At 51.6% G+C, this 14,961-nt stretch overlaps 1 protein-coding gene across 1 annotated transcript; it reads right to left on the bottom strand.

The window, feature by feature from the left end:
- Positions 1-12,358: 12,358 nt before the first annotated feature.
- On the bottom strand, positions 12,359-13,782 carry FGF21 (fibroblast growth factor 21). The gene is made up of 3 exons (XM_037820553.1): positions 13,403-13,782; positions 13,209-13,312; positions 12,359-12,654 (listed from the first exon to the last, which is right to left on the bottom strand). Exons 1-3 carry the CDS (start codon positions 13,635-13,637, stop codon positions 12,382-12,384), a joined length of 612 nt encoding a protein of 203 aa, XP_037676481.1. The 5' UTR covers positions 13,638-13,782; the 3' UTR covers positions 12,359-12,381.
- Positions 13,783-14,961: the final 1,179 nt, after the last annotated feature.

A 14,961-nucleotide genomic window follows, 5' to 3' on the forward strand; every position in this document is an offset into this window, starting at 1 on the left:
CCCCAAACCAAGGCTGGTTGGGTTGGCCCATCGGAGTGTGCTTTGCCATCCTTGCAGGATACTTTCTTGCCCTCCTGCTTAAACTCTTCTGAAATGGCAAATGGCATCCCCTCATCATTATGAAATTCAAGGGATTGCATGGTGTTGTGGGTTGAATTGAGTTTCCCCCAAAAGATACGTTGAAGTCCAGGCCCCCAACGCCTCAGAAAGTGACATAGTTTGGAAAAGCATCATTACAGATGGAATTAGGCAAGCTAAAATGAGGTCACACTGGAGAAGGGTGGATTCTTAATCCGACATGACTGGTGTCCTATAAGAAGGAGATGGGGGGAAGAAGGCCATGTGGCCACACCGGCAGAGGTTGAAGTGCCGTGGCTGCAAGCCAAGGAAAGCTGAGGATGGCCAGCAAACCACCAGAAGCTGGCAGAGGCAAGGAAGAATTCTCTGTTCAGGTTTTGGAGGTAGTCTGGCCTTTCCCAACTCTTTAATTTCAGACTTCTAGGCACCCAGAAACAAGACAGAAAATTTCTATGAATTTCTATGGATTTAAGTCACCCAGTTCTTTTGCTCTGTTACAGCAGCCCTAGCAAACTAAGACACCTGGTTTTTGTCAAAGATGGAACTTTTCTTTCTGCTTCCAGGATTCAGGTCATTCCCAGGAGAAGAGGCTACCCAATCCTTAGTCCTTGGACATTCATTTCATATGAACAACAATTTTTAAAATGTTTGGACTGTATTTTAAATTGTCTTTAAATTGAATTTCCTGTTTGTCAGTACCTGTGTGTGATGTAGCATTCTATGAGCACTCTACCTGGAGGAGACAGAAAGAAGTTTGTTTTGTTCTGAGTTGGGACCTCGACACATCAGGCTTACCTGTTGTTTTGCTTTGGTAATGCTGATGAAATGCAGTATGCCACAAATGGACTGGCTTTGAGCAACGGAGATATATTGGTTTACAAGTTTACAATTCTAAAGCCATGAAAATGTCCCAATGAAGGCATTAACAGGGCGATATCTCCTCTGAAGACTGGTTACCAGCAAGCTTGGGCTCCTCTGTCAGACAGCATGGCACATGCTGACGTCTGCTGGTCCTTCTCTCCTGGGTTTTGTTGTTTCCAGCTTCTGGCTTCAGTGGCTTCCTCTCTGAGGCCCTGCCTATCTCCTTGACCCTCAGCTTCTCTGGGGCCTGTTTCTGTGAACTTCTCTTTTATTCCTTAGCTTCTGTCTGTGTTTTATCCTTGTATAAAGGGCTCCAGTAGAAGGATTAAGACCCACCTTGAATGGGGCAGGTCAGATCTCAATTGAAGCAACCTAATCAAAAGGTCCCACCTATGGTAGGTCTGCACCCACAGGGGTGGATTAAAAGAACATAATTTTCTGGGGTACATACAGCTTGAAACTCCCACACCTGTCCATTAATGACTCTAAGTGAGTGGTATTTTGCTCTGAGGATGAAAGTGTTGAAAGGGACTTGTAGATATGCACTTGACTTGGGGGAAGTCCTGTGCTCCATTCTGTGAAATGGGCATAAAAACGAACCCTGCCTCAAGGACATTTAAGGTGCACAGAATTCTGGTGAATGGTCAGTGCTCAACAAGGCCACCTGCTGCGACTGTTAGTTTTGATGACACTATGGATGGGGTCAGGCTGGTTCCCAAGCAGGTGCGTCAAGCTCCTCTGAGCTTCCAGACCTCGGGTCGTTGCTGGGGTGCAGCAGCTCCCACCTTTCCTTCCTGCTTCTTGGCCGGTGCTCAGCCACATGGTCTGTCCAGCCCATCACCCTGGGCCCTTCTCCTGCCTACAGGGTGGACACAGAGGGTACCTCCCGGGTTCTCCCAGGCTCTCTCCTGCAGCTGCTGCTTTCTGAGCTCGGTGCTGCAACATTCGGGCAGTTGGGCTGAAGGGACGCGAGGGGACAGGATGGTCAGTACACCCGATGGGGACTGCGGGGCGTTGTTCCAGTTTGCTGATGCTGCCATTTTATAAAATACCAGAAATGGATTGGCTTTTATAAAAGAGGTTTATTTGGTTACAAATTTACAGTCTGAAGGCCATGAAAATGTCCAAGGTAAGGCATCAACATAAGTATACCTTCAGTGAAGAGCACCGATGGCATCTGGAAAACCTCTGTTAGCTGAGAAGGCATGTGGCTGGCACCCGCTTGCTCCCAGGTTGCATTTCAAAATGGCCTTCTCCAAAAAGTCAGCATCAGCTTTCAATGGATGTCTTCAAAATGTCTCTCTAAGCTGCAGCACTGGGTTCCTTCTGTTTGTCAGCTCTTTAATATGGCTCCAGTGATTCAATTAAAACCCACCCTGAATGGGTGAGGTAACACCTCCATGGAAATTATCCAATCAAAGGTTTCCCCCACAGTTGATTGAGTCACATCTCCATGGAAACACTCAATCAATGGGTTCCAACCTAATCAACACTTATATGTCTGCCCCCACAAGATTGCATCAAAGAACATGTCATTTTGGGGCAGGCACATAATACATCCAAAACAGCACAGGAGGTAAGCACTTAAAACCCAAGACATGGTGGGAATCTGTGGGGAGGTTTTGGGGTCCAATGAGTAGGAGCGAGTCTTGCCTTCAGGAGGGTTACTGGCCACAGTGCCCCTCACAGGCTCCCTGGGCTGCACAGCCTCACTTCCGGAGGATTAGGACCAGAAGGAGAGATGGTAAGAGGGTGAGGCTGGGAAAGACAGACAGACAGACGGACAGGGCCAGGGACTGAGGCAGGCAGACAGAGTATGGTGCTGAGATAGACTGAACTAAAGACAGTCAGACAGACAGACAGACAGTCTGGGTCAGAGACAGAAAAATAAGGCCAGAATCTGAGAAGACAGACAGACAGACAGACATGGGGCTGAGATGGACTGAGAGGCAGACAGACAGATGGACAGGAGCTGGTGCTGAGACAGACAGACAGAGCTGGGGCCCGAGAAGATGAACAGACAGAACCTGGGATGGAGACAGATGGACTGATCCTGGGGCTAAAACAGACAGACAGACTGACAACCTGGGTCTGAGACAGACAGGCAGACAGAGCCTGGGTCTGAGACAGATGGACAGAGCCAGGTTCTAAGAAGACAAACCAACAAAGCCTGACAGAACAGACAGAGGGAGCATGATGTAGACAGACAGACAGACAGATAGAGAGACATTCACTCCTGGGACTGGGACTGACCCTGACAGGCAGGTGGGCCCCTGTCTGCTGTGCTTCCTGAGCCTCAGTGCCAGGTCTGGGGTCACCAGGGCACAGCCTGGCGCTGTGTGTTGTCAGGAAAGCCCCTCACCTTTGCTGTGCTGCAGATTTTACTTCTGACAAATGGGGACGACACCGAGACCTCCCTTGTAGGTTTATTCCGAGGGTCCAGTGTGGCAGTCGCTGTAAGGGGTCACATGACAGCATCCCTTGGTGGACAGCAAAGCGGGGGCCCAGGAACCTGGCCTAGCCTCACCCCCCTTTCCACTGGGGCCAAAGGGTCCAATGCCTTAGGGCCCCCTGCTCCCTGCGAAGGCCTTCCCGCTGCCCGGACCCTGCCTTCGGGTGGACTCGCTCCTGATGGCATCACCCTGGGACCCCGATACTGAGAGAAGGAAGCCAGATGCAGAAGGTCACCTGGTGCACGATTCCATTTACAGGAAACAGCTGGAAAGGCAGATCAGAGAGAAAGGAGGTAGATCTCTGATGCCAAGGGGGGTAGGGTCAGGAGGTGGGGTGACTACTTAGGGGTCCGGGGTCTCTTTTTGGGGGTGACAAAAATGTTCTGGAATTAGACAGTGGTGATGGTTGCACAACCCTGTGAATATGCTAGAAACTACTGACTTACACTCTTTAAAAGGGCAGATTTTATGGGAAGTGAATTACATCTCAATAAAAATAAATCGTGGGGAGCCGCAGGGTTCAATCTGCAGCTGAGGAGCAGGTTGTAGGGGGAAGGTTTGTGGCCGGGAGCCCGAGGCCAGGCTGGGCCTGTTAGGCGAGGCTTAGTGCCTGGTGATGGCTTTCCTGGGGGAGATGGGAGCTATGGGAGGTGGCGGAGGAGGGGAGGACAGGGCCTGCCCAATAGGAAACACTGTCGTATCACAGGGTGATGCAGGCAATAATCGATGTCACATGGGGCGATTTGAAGATAGGAAAGACTCGGAGGTTGGGGGGAGTGAGGTGGTAGCTGTGGGCAAGGCTGGGACAGAAGGGTTCTTTTTTTTTTTTTTTTTTTTTTTAAATCTTCATTTTATTGAGATATATTCATATACCACGCAGTCATACAAAACAAATCGTACTTTTGATTGTTCACAGTACCATTACATAGTTGTACATTCATCACCCAAATCAATCCCTGACACCTTCATTAGCACACACACAAGAATAACAAGAATAATAATTAGAGTGAAAAAGAGCAATTGAAGTAAAAAAGAACACTGGGTACCTTTGTCTGTTTGTTTCCTTCCCCTATTTTTCTACTCATCCATCCATAAACTAGACAAAGGGGAGTGTGGTCCTTATGGCTTTCCCAATCCCATTGTCACCCCTCATAAGCTACATTTTTATACAACTGTCTTCGAGATTCATGGGTTCTGGGTTGTAGTTTGATAGTTTCAGGTATCCACCACCAGCTACCCCAATTCTTTAGAACCTAAAAAGGGTTGTCTAAAGTGTGCGTAAGAGTGCCCACCAGAGTGACCTCTCGGCTCCTTTTGGATTCTCTCTGCCACTGAAGCTTATTTCATTTCCTTTCACATCCCCCTTTTGGTCAAGAAGATGTTCTCCATCCTACGATGCCAGGTCTACATTCCTCCCCGGGAGTCATATTCCACGTTGCCAGGGAGATTCACTCCCCTGGGTGTCTGATCCCACGTAGGGGGGAGGGCAGTGATTTCACCTTTCAAGTTGGCTTAGCTAGAGAGACAGGGCCACATCTGAGCAACAAAGAGGCATTCAGGAGGAGGCTCTTAGGCACAACCATAGGGAGGCCTAGCCTCTCCTTTGCAGCAACCGTCTTCCCAAGGGTAAAACCTATGGTAGAGGGCTCAACCCATCAAACCACCAGTCCCCTATGTCTGTGGTCATGTTAGCAACAGAAGGGTTCTTTTTGTAAATATATTCAAATCCATTGATTATAACTTTCCTCAGGTAGGAAATCACGGAAACTTCTCATCAGTAGGGGAAGGTGTGACTCAAGTATAGCCACACCTTGGTAACAAAGACTCCTAACAAAATTTGAGAACAGTGAAATAATTCTCCAAATCAAGTAAAGCTCCTAATCACTCCCTTTACTCTTTTTTTTCTCCCAGACTCTTTTTCAGGTATTTACACCTTGTAGATACGGTGCTAGGTATCATGTTAATAAGTTACCAATTCAAAGCCCATGAAAATGCCCCATTGCCAGTTCCAGGTGATAAGATGACAAAGTGTGTTTTTCAAAGGGAATGCATAGCCATCCTTGGCAACTTTTAAGAGGTGCAAAAGTTAATTTGGTCTTGAAATCCTGGTATATGCATCAGTTCACTGGCAAACATTCTAAAAAGTGTGCATTTTTTCATACGGCAGTGGAGCTAAAATGTGCACGTGTTTCATTCCTCTCAGTCGATCAGACCCTTTTTTTTAAATCTGTAGAGAATATCAGCCAACATAATTCTTCTTTTTTTTTTGGAAATATATATATACCACTCAGAGTCAACTCCAGGAGGTGCTGGAACACCACTGGACTCTGCAGGTTCTGGGGAGCCACTGGGGGGAGAGGGGTGGGAGCAGGGCAGGGGTGGGGTGGGGCTTTGTGGGGAGGACCTGATGAGACCCGAGCTGGGGTCAGGGCTGAAGGAGAAGAGGGGACCGGGCAGAGACTTGGGGTGCAGAAGGGAAAGCACCTGGAAGATTGACTGGGTAGACGACCCGGAGCTGTACAAGCTGCAAAGAGCCATGTATGTTTGCGGGGAGACACTGAACTTAATTGGGACGTGGACAGCATGACGGTCCGGGGCTCTGGGGTCTTAGAATCCAGCCTCAGAGTCCCCATCTCTTGGAGAATTCCCCATTTGCTCCCCACCCTGGACTGGAGGCTGCACCCTGGTCATCCACGGTTGACTCCAGCCACAGGAAGGTTTGAACCTTCCTGCGATGAATTTAAAATTAGTGGAAATTGGTACATTTGTGATACACTTGAGGTTGTGCATCGAGGAAGCAGAGCCACTGTTAATATTATGTTCAAGCCCTGAGCCCCGGTCCCAAATGGGACCTTCCTTGGAAATAGGGTCTTTGAAGATGTGATGAGTTAAGATGAGGCCAAAATAGATTAGGGTGGAGCTTAAATCCCTTAGGTGCTAGTCTAAGAAGGAAATCTGGCCACAGCAGACCCAGGGGAGAAGTCCAGGTGCCGAAAGAGGCAGAAGCTTCTACCAGCCAAGGAACACCAGCCATGGCCAGCAGACACCAGAAGCTGGAAGAGGCCGGGAAAGTGTCTGTCCTCTAGGTTTCTGTGGGAGTGTGGCCCTGCTGACACCTTGGTTTTGGACTCCCAGCTTCCAGAAGCATCAGACAGTACATTTTGTGTTGTTTGGAGCCACCCAGTTTGTGGCACACCAATGCGGCTACTAAACTGTTCTGCTGAAGCTCTGGACAAGTTGGAGCTTGCCGGGAAATCCAAGGAGCTGAGCGTGCCCAGGTGCCAACGTGGGACCAAGGCGAGTTCGCCGGGAAGCCATTCCTTTGTGTAACTTCCACCCCTGTGGGGCGGCAGCTGGGTGGCTGGTGGAGCTGCGCCACGGCTGGTTTCTGCCTTCGGGGCCAGCAGCTGGGAAGACAAGTTAGACTGGCGAGGAGGAGGAGGACGGTGAGGACAAGCTGGGACTTGCTGGGCAGCCTGGCGTCCGCTGCCAACGTGCCTGATCGCAGAGGCCTTTGAAGCCAGGGCCATTGCTTCCACTCCACCTTCCCAATCTTGGGCTGTAAAGACACTGGGCAGGGATAGCAGCTGCAGTTGGAGCAGGCAGCTGGTTAAGTTCATGATAACCTGCTTCTCCAAGTCACGTCTGTTCCCTGCAAGAGCCAAGTAGGCGAATCAATTGGGCGGGAGGTTCGGGGGGTACATTCACCATCCCTGCATCCTTCAGGTCTCCACAGTCCCCCCAGGTTTGTGTTTGGTTACAATGTTGGTGAGTAGAGACTGTTCTAGAAGTTTCTCCATGGCCTATGCTACCACACTAACCCTCCTTCTGAAAGTCAGGGAAAACGTGGGGATTATCTGCCGGCGGCTGAGTGTGTCTTTTCCAGTTAAGCGTTCTGGAGCTGGGGGACTAGCCTTGGGCTGGGGTTGGGGACCCACTGGGCCCACCAGGGAGAACCCCTTAATCATGTGACCTCCAAAGCCTGCTGGGACTGTGGGTCATGGTGGTGCCTGGCTTTCCAAAAATTAGTGTCAGTTTAGATTCGTGTCCAGGAATCCCTGAAAACTCTAGTTACTTCCCCTTCTCCAATGCCCATCACTCCGGTAAATGGCTGCCTGGCTGCTGGGACTTTTACAAAAAGCCAGGAGGAAGATTTATAGTAGACATATAATGTGTGTGTGTGTTAAAATATAGATAACATTAAGAGGATGAAAAGATAAGCTACAGACTGGGAGAAAATACTTCCAAAACACGTATCTGATAAAGGACTTAGGTCCAAAATATACAAAGAACCATTAAAAGTCAACAGGAAAACAAACACCCCAATTACAAAGTGGGCAAAAGATTGAACGGACAACTCGCCCAAGAATATATGCAATGGCAAATAAGCAAATGAAAAGATGCTCAGCCTCCCGTGTCCTTAGGGAAATTGCAAATGAAAACAACAGCAATATCCCTTTGCACACCTGTTGGAATGGTTAAAATAGCACTGACAACATGAAGTGCTGAAAAGGGAGTGAGGCAACAGGGACGCTCTTATAAAGCTAAACATGGGCTTCCCAAATGGCCCAGCAATCATGCGCCTGGGTGTTGACCTAAATGTGTTGAAAACTGACATGTACACAAAAAACCTGCACACGAAAGTGTATAGCAGCTTTATTCGTGATTACCAAAAATTGGAAGCAACCAATTGATAGACAAATGGATAACAAACCACGGTACATCCATGCAATGGAATATTATTCGATGGTCAAAAGAAATGAGCTATCAAGCCACAAAAAGACATGGAGGGGGGCCTGCCTTAAATGCACATTGCTATGTGGAGGAAGTCAGTCTGAGAAGGCTCTGTACGTTTGAATCCAACTTTATGACATTCTGGAAAAGGCAAAACTTATAGACATGGGAAGGACAGAAGGATGGATGGGTGGAATTCCAATGACTATTCCAATGATGCCATAATGATGGGTACATGACTTGATGTATTTGTCAGACCCCGATGAACTGTGCAACACCAAGAGCGAATCCTGATGTAAAATATGGACTTTAGTTACTTATAATGTATAGATATTGGTTATCTATTGTTAACAAATGCACCACACTAATGCAAGATATAAATAATGGGATGTACAGGAACTCTGTACTTTGGGCATCATTTTTCTGGAAACCTAAAAGTGCTTAAAAAAGTTGTCTATCAAAAACTTAAAACAAAATAAAAAACACATGTAGCATAAATTTTCCCATTTTGACCATTTAAAAGTGTGACATTTAGTATATTTCACGATACTGTGCCAACGTCACCACTATCTAGTTTGAGAACATTTTCATCACCCCCAAAGGAAACCCGGAACCCGTGAAGTGGCCACTCCCTCTTCCTCTGTTCCCCCAGCCCCTCCTGGCAACCACCGATCTGCTTTCTGTCTTTATGCATTTGCATAAAGGCGCAGGGTCCTGAATTTGCATTTCTAGAAAGTTCTCAGGTGTCTTGGTTTCCTGCAGCTGCTGTAACAAAATGCCACAAACTCGTTGGCTAAAAACAAATAAATTCAGCATCACACAGTTTTGGAGGCCAGAGATCCGAAACCAAGGTGTCTGCAGAGCCACAGCCAGGGGATCCTACCTTGTCTCTGTGGTCACATGGCCAGCTTCTCTCTCTGGGTCTGTAGCTCTTCTCCCTTCTTATAAGGACACCAGTCACATTGAATTAAGGATCCACCCTACTCCAGTACTCACCGTAATTTAACCAGTTCCATCTGCAATGATCCTATCTCCAAATGAGGTCACCGTTGGAGGTGCCAGGATTCGGGACTTCAACATAGCTTTTGGGGGATGCAGGTCCACCCCCAGCACCAGGTGATGCTGCTGCTGCTGTCCCGGGGGCCACAGCTGGACACCCGCAGCTCTGTAGCATAAAGGATGTTCTGGCCACTCAACGTCATTTGGTGTAGGCCACTTGGGGGTCCAGGTCTCCACCAGCCAAAGAGCAAACTAGTTGGACCACTCCAGTCCCTGGAGCTAACCCTTGACCCCAGAATCTCCACCTGATGAGCTCATCTCAAATGAATTCAACCTGATTCAGCATTAAAAATTGCTTCCAACCTGATCCTCTACCCCCAGGGCCCTTCCCCACAGAGGTTCCCCGGGTTTCTAGAGAGAAATGGGCATGATGTTGCAATTGTTTCGGTGTAGTTGGGACTTCGTCAGTCCCACTTTGCAGCTGACCTGTGGAGCCTGCTGGGAGTCGGGATCTAGATCCGGAACAGGGAGCTGAGGTGACGTGGGTCCTCAGCAGGGGTCGTTTCAGGCTCTTCAGGCAAGGGGTTGCCATCCTGCCTGGCAGGGGGAGAGGGGCTTCTTCTAAAATGGCAGAGAAGGCCACAGAGTTGGGGGTCGAGGCCCTCAGCCACAGGGAGACATGCCCGTTAGTGACTGCTCACAGGCTCCCTGTCTGTCCCTCTTGCCAGGTCTCCGTCCTGCTCTTCTATCTGGGCCTCTGTCCCCCTTCCTCTGGGTCTCTGTCCCCCCTCCCGGGTCTCGGTCACAGAACTACCCCCTTCCAGCCCCTTCCCTCTGGGTCTGTGCTCTTCAGGACCCCAGCCCCGTGACGGTGAGGATGGCGGGAAGGTGGTCATGAGGGAACCCAGCGTTCCCTCCCACTCCTTCAAACCAGGGTGAGCGTCCTTCCCCTGACTGGGAGGGCAGCCTCCTCTAACAGCTCACGAGAGTCACCCCATGACCTAAGCCCTCCCTCCCCAGCCTGGAAGATTCTGTCTCTGACATGAAACCTCTTCTCTTCTATTGAGACTATCTGGTTTCATCAGGGTAGAAAACCACACTTTCTACGAAACGCAGGCTTTCATCTCTTCTGGGCATTGAATGTCTTCCATGATCCTCTGGAACCCACACTCACCCTGTGTTTTGTTGTTTTGATTTCAATTCATTCCTTTTTACTGAGGAATTCCCCTCCCTTAAATCTTGGAATAACAACAAAGGGTTTGAGATGACAACTTCCATGAACCCGCAGCCATCAGGTGCCTACGACACAGCCAGGATTTTCCCAGGATCCCCTGGGAGGGCTGCTCCTAATCTTGTAACCAAGAAATTAAGATTTAACAAATAACTCTGATGACTGAAACTTTATATAGATGCCTTTTTCTTACTTTCTAATATATTGTAAAATAACTAAAAGAAAATACCTGAAATTAGAAACCCACTAAATTGCAAATTGTAAAATCCTCATGACTGGCCCGGCCTGTACCCCCCTCATCCTGTTTTACAGTTTTAGAGTCTTACGATTACATAGACAACCCCCTAATGCTATTTAAGGAACTTGAGTCAGTCCAAACTAACCCCTGACTACAGTGAAGTGTCTTGTTATTGTAATGCTTATTCTAGCTTACCTCAGCTTGGCTCCTTTACATTTGTAAATTGTAGTTGTTTATACTTATTATTGGATGGTGTGCCGGTTTGGATGTATTATGTCCCCCAGAACTCCATGTTCTTTGATGATGTTCTTGCGGGGGCAGACGTATTTAGTATTGATTGGGTTGGAATCTTTGGACTGGGCTGTTTCTATGAAGATGTGACCAACCCAACTGTGGGTCATAACTTTGATTAGATTGTTTCCATGGAGGTGTGGCCCCGCCCATTTGGCATGGGTCTTGATTAGTTTACTGGAGCCCTGTAAAAGCTCACAAGCAGAAAGACCTCAGAGCAGCTACAGCTTAGAGAGACATTTTGAAGACGGCTGTTGAAAGCTGACGCTGACATTTAGGAGAATGCCATTTTGAAACGCAACCTGGGAGCAAGCAGACATCAGCCACGTGCCTTCCCAGCCAACAGAGGTTTCCCGGATGCCAATGGCCTTTCTCCAGTGAAGGTACCTGACTGTTGATGCCTTACCTTGGACACTTTATGGCCTTAGGACTGTAACTTTGTAACCAAATAAACCCCCTGTATAAAAGCCAATCCATTTCTGGTGTTTTGCAGAATGGCAGCATTAGCAAACCGGAACAGATGGTAACAATTCCATTTTCCTTGTTTGAATCCGTAAGAACCCTAAACTCCTTAGACTTGGAGAGACAGATTTTAGGTCCATAGATCATATCTGTTCTCCTTGCCTTTCATTGCAATAAACTTTCTCCCTTTGAAAGCCTGGTGTCATAGATTGGCCATTTTGCGCATCAGGCAGAGAAACCTACATTTAATAGGTATTGATCTCTTTCCTCACTTTCTTCCCAACCAGTAGTCGACTTGAAGAGAAACGTGGAAAACTGGATTGTACACGAGGATGGCAAATGGGCAACAGGTTGCCAGGGTCTACAATAGTCATTACACTCCGGGGTCTGTAAGTCTTCTCGGATGGAAGAATTTGGATTCCCAGGGCTCTCATCCCAAGACCTGGAACTCTGAGCTTCAGCCCCCTCAGACCCAGGAGTCCTGGCCCCCAGCCCCCTCCTCCCTTGGGTTTCTGGGTCCCCATTGTCCTGTTCTCCTGGGACCCAGTGTCCAGCCTGCCAGCCCTCTCGTCCCTCGGGACCTGAGTCCTTGCCAGCTCTGAGAACCAAGATGTCTCCCACTCCTGGGGCTAAATGAACCCAGAAAACTACATCTCCCATGAGGTGGTGGGTCTAGAGTATTACACACAAAAAAGTCCCCTGTAATTGCACAGCCCGAGTCGTGGTTCTGCATGCCAGCACAGGGTGGGGCAGATTATGAATCCCATCCTATCAAAGGGCAAGGAGGGTCTGGAGTCCCTGGGGACGTAGCACAGGGTGGATGGGAGAAAACAGGCCTTGCAGCAATGGGGGGCCTCTAGGGGCGAAGGGGAGACAAGCAAGCACACCCCGTTTCCTCCCTCAGACACACGCACGCACCCTCCAATCCTCCTCTCTCCAACTCTTTATTATCCCAAGTAAGAAAAATAAAAAAATAAATAACATAAATAACCCAATAAATAAAGAGGAGAACCATAACAAAGAAGCCTGCGGCTTCAGGATGTGTAGCTGGGGCTGTGGCCCTGCCAGGGCCCCACCATGCTCAGGGGGTCCGAGGAGCCCACGTCGGGGGGCTTGGGGGCCAGGATCCCTGGGGTCTCCAGGGCGGCAGGGGGCAGGCCTGGCAGCGGCAGGAAGCGCACAGGACCCCGGGAGGAGCCGTCGGGGGGCAGGCGGAGTGGGAGACCGTGGGCTTCTGACCGGTAAACGTTGTATCCGTCCTCGAGGAGCAGCTCCCGGAAGCTGCAGGCGGCTGGGTCGAAGTGGAGCTGCGGAGACCAAGAAGAGGCATCAGGGACACGTGGTTCCGGAACAGGAGTCCAGGCCCCCAGACCCTCCTCCAGGAAGCAAAACAGGTCCCTTTTAACCTGGGGCAGGCTGCATGGCCCACATCCATCTCCACTTCCCAGGGAAGACCATTCCAGCCCAGTGACCCGTCAGGGCTCTCTAGGGCCAGGCAGCGGATGGGCCACCATCCGAGGTTGTGGTCACCCTAAGGCCGTCAGGTCCTGAGCACCCTGGTGCTGGCGGCCAGGCACACAGGAGCCCCCGGTGTCCGCAGTCCCGGGCTCAGCCCCTCAGCCCCTCTGCCATTCCCACGTCTTGAGGTTTAGGGCCAGTGGCATCCCCGCCTGAGCCTCAGTTTCCCCATCTTGCCAAATCGATAACAACAGCTCCCTCTGGCAAGGGGTTCAGTGGGGTCCGTGCGTGCAGAGAGTGTGGAACCAAGCCTGGCCTGGACTAGGGGTGCCAGACGGGAGACCCCAGATTGCGATGATGATCATGGAAGGGCGGTGGGCGGGAGGGGGTCCCTGACACTCACCGATCCATACAGGGTCCCATCTGGCCCCTGGCACAGGAATCTGGCTGCCTTCACTCCCAGGATTTGAATCACTCCTGGCTTCAAGGCTTTCAGCTCCAGGAGACCTGAAAGGAAAGCTTGGTGAGGGACTCAAAGGACCCAGGAGCCCAGGCCCCCATCCCACCTCCCAGACCAGGCCCTGCCCCCACACTCACTCTCGGGGCTCCGGAGGGCGACCCCCACCACTGTGCCATCTGCCCTGATCTCCAGGTGGGCCTCCGTCTCCTGGGCATCGTCTGTGTAGAGGTACCGCTGCCGGACTTGGCCCCCGAATTGGAGGAGGGGGCTGGAGTCGGGGATGGGGTGTGCCCGGCAGGGCCCCAGCAGCAGGACAGCCAGCAGAGGGACCCACGGCCCCGGGCGCTCGGAGTGGGCCTCACGCCAGCCCATCAATGGCTCCCTTTCACAGGCACGGTCTGGGGTCTGAGATTTGGCAAGGTGAGGGGTCTGGATTTGGTTCCAGATCCTGGGAGAGCAGATTCCTGCTCAGGTTTCCTCAAAAGCCTGGATCCTCTGCCCTGTGGACTCCCGGCTGACAGGACACCCAAGTCTCTTGGGATGGATGCAGAAGCACCAGAATTTATACCCAGACAGACACTCCCCATCAGCCTCCCTACACCTGACCCGTGATATCTAACCCACTTGGCAGAAGCTGGGATTCCACCGTGGCCAGGTCAGCCCAAACAGATTACGCAACCCGAGGGTCCTCGCGGCTGGGGCTGGGGCTCCTGGGTCTGAGGGAGGAGGGGGCGGGGGGCCTGGGCTCCTGGGTCCGGGGGAGGAGGGGGCTGGGGGCTGGACCCCCAGGTCTGAGGAAGGAGGGGGCTGGGGGCCTGGACCCCCGGGTCTGAGGGAGGAGGGGCGGGGGGCCTGGGCTCCTGGGTCTGAGGGAGGAGGGGGCGGGGGGCCTGGGCTCCTGGGTCTGAGGGAGGAGGGGGTGGGGGGCCTGGGCTCCTGGGTCTGAGGGAGTAGGGGGCTGGGAATCTGGGCTCCTGGGTCTGAGGGAGGAGGGGGCGGGGGGCCTGGGCTCCTGGGTCCGAGGGAGGAGGGGGCTGGGGGCTGGACCCCCAGGTCTGAGGAAGGAGGGGGCTGGGGGCCTGGACCCCCGGGTCTGAGGGAGGAGGGGGGGGGGGCCTGGGCTCCTGGGTCTGAGGGAGGAGGGGGCGGGGGGCCTGGGCTCCTGGGTCTGAGGGAGGAGGGGGCTGGGGGCTGGACCCCTGGGTCTGAGGGAGGAGGGGGCTGAGGACCTGGGCTCCTGGGTCTGAGGGAGGAGGGGGCTGGGAATCTGGGCTCCCGGGTCTGAGGGAGGAGGGGGCTGGGAATCTGGGCTCCCGGGTCCAAGGGAGGAGGGGGCTGGGGGCTGGACCCCCGGGTCTGAGGGCCTGGGCTCCTGGGTCTGAGGGAGGAGGGGGCTGGGGCGTGGACCCCCGGGTCTGAGGGAGGAGGGGGCTGGGATACTGGAAAACTCTCTCCCTGGATGACTAAGGCAGACCGTGTTGTATAACTGGAATTTCTGTACCTCACCTGAGTTTTGGAGTATCTGGGGGTCTGACATTTTATCAGGAAATAAAATGTCAAGTGAAAATACTGTCTCAGCGGGGACACAGAGAGGGGTGCTGTCCTGTTCGTCTCTCACCTGGGCTGGAGCCAGGCTCCAGCTCCCCAGCCCCTACCCAGCCATGACCAGCCTTCTCCTCCTCCCTGATGCAATCCC

This window comes from Choloepus didactylus, chromosome 27 (genome assembly GCF_015220235.1).
Source record: "Choloepus didactylus isolate mChoDid1 chromosome 27, mChoDid1.pri, whole genome shotgun sequence".
Taxonomy (NCBI): Eukaryota; Metazoa; Chordata; class Mammalia; order Pilosa; family Megalonychidae; genus Choloepus; species Choloepus didactylus.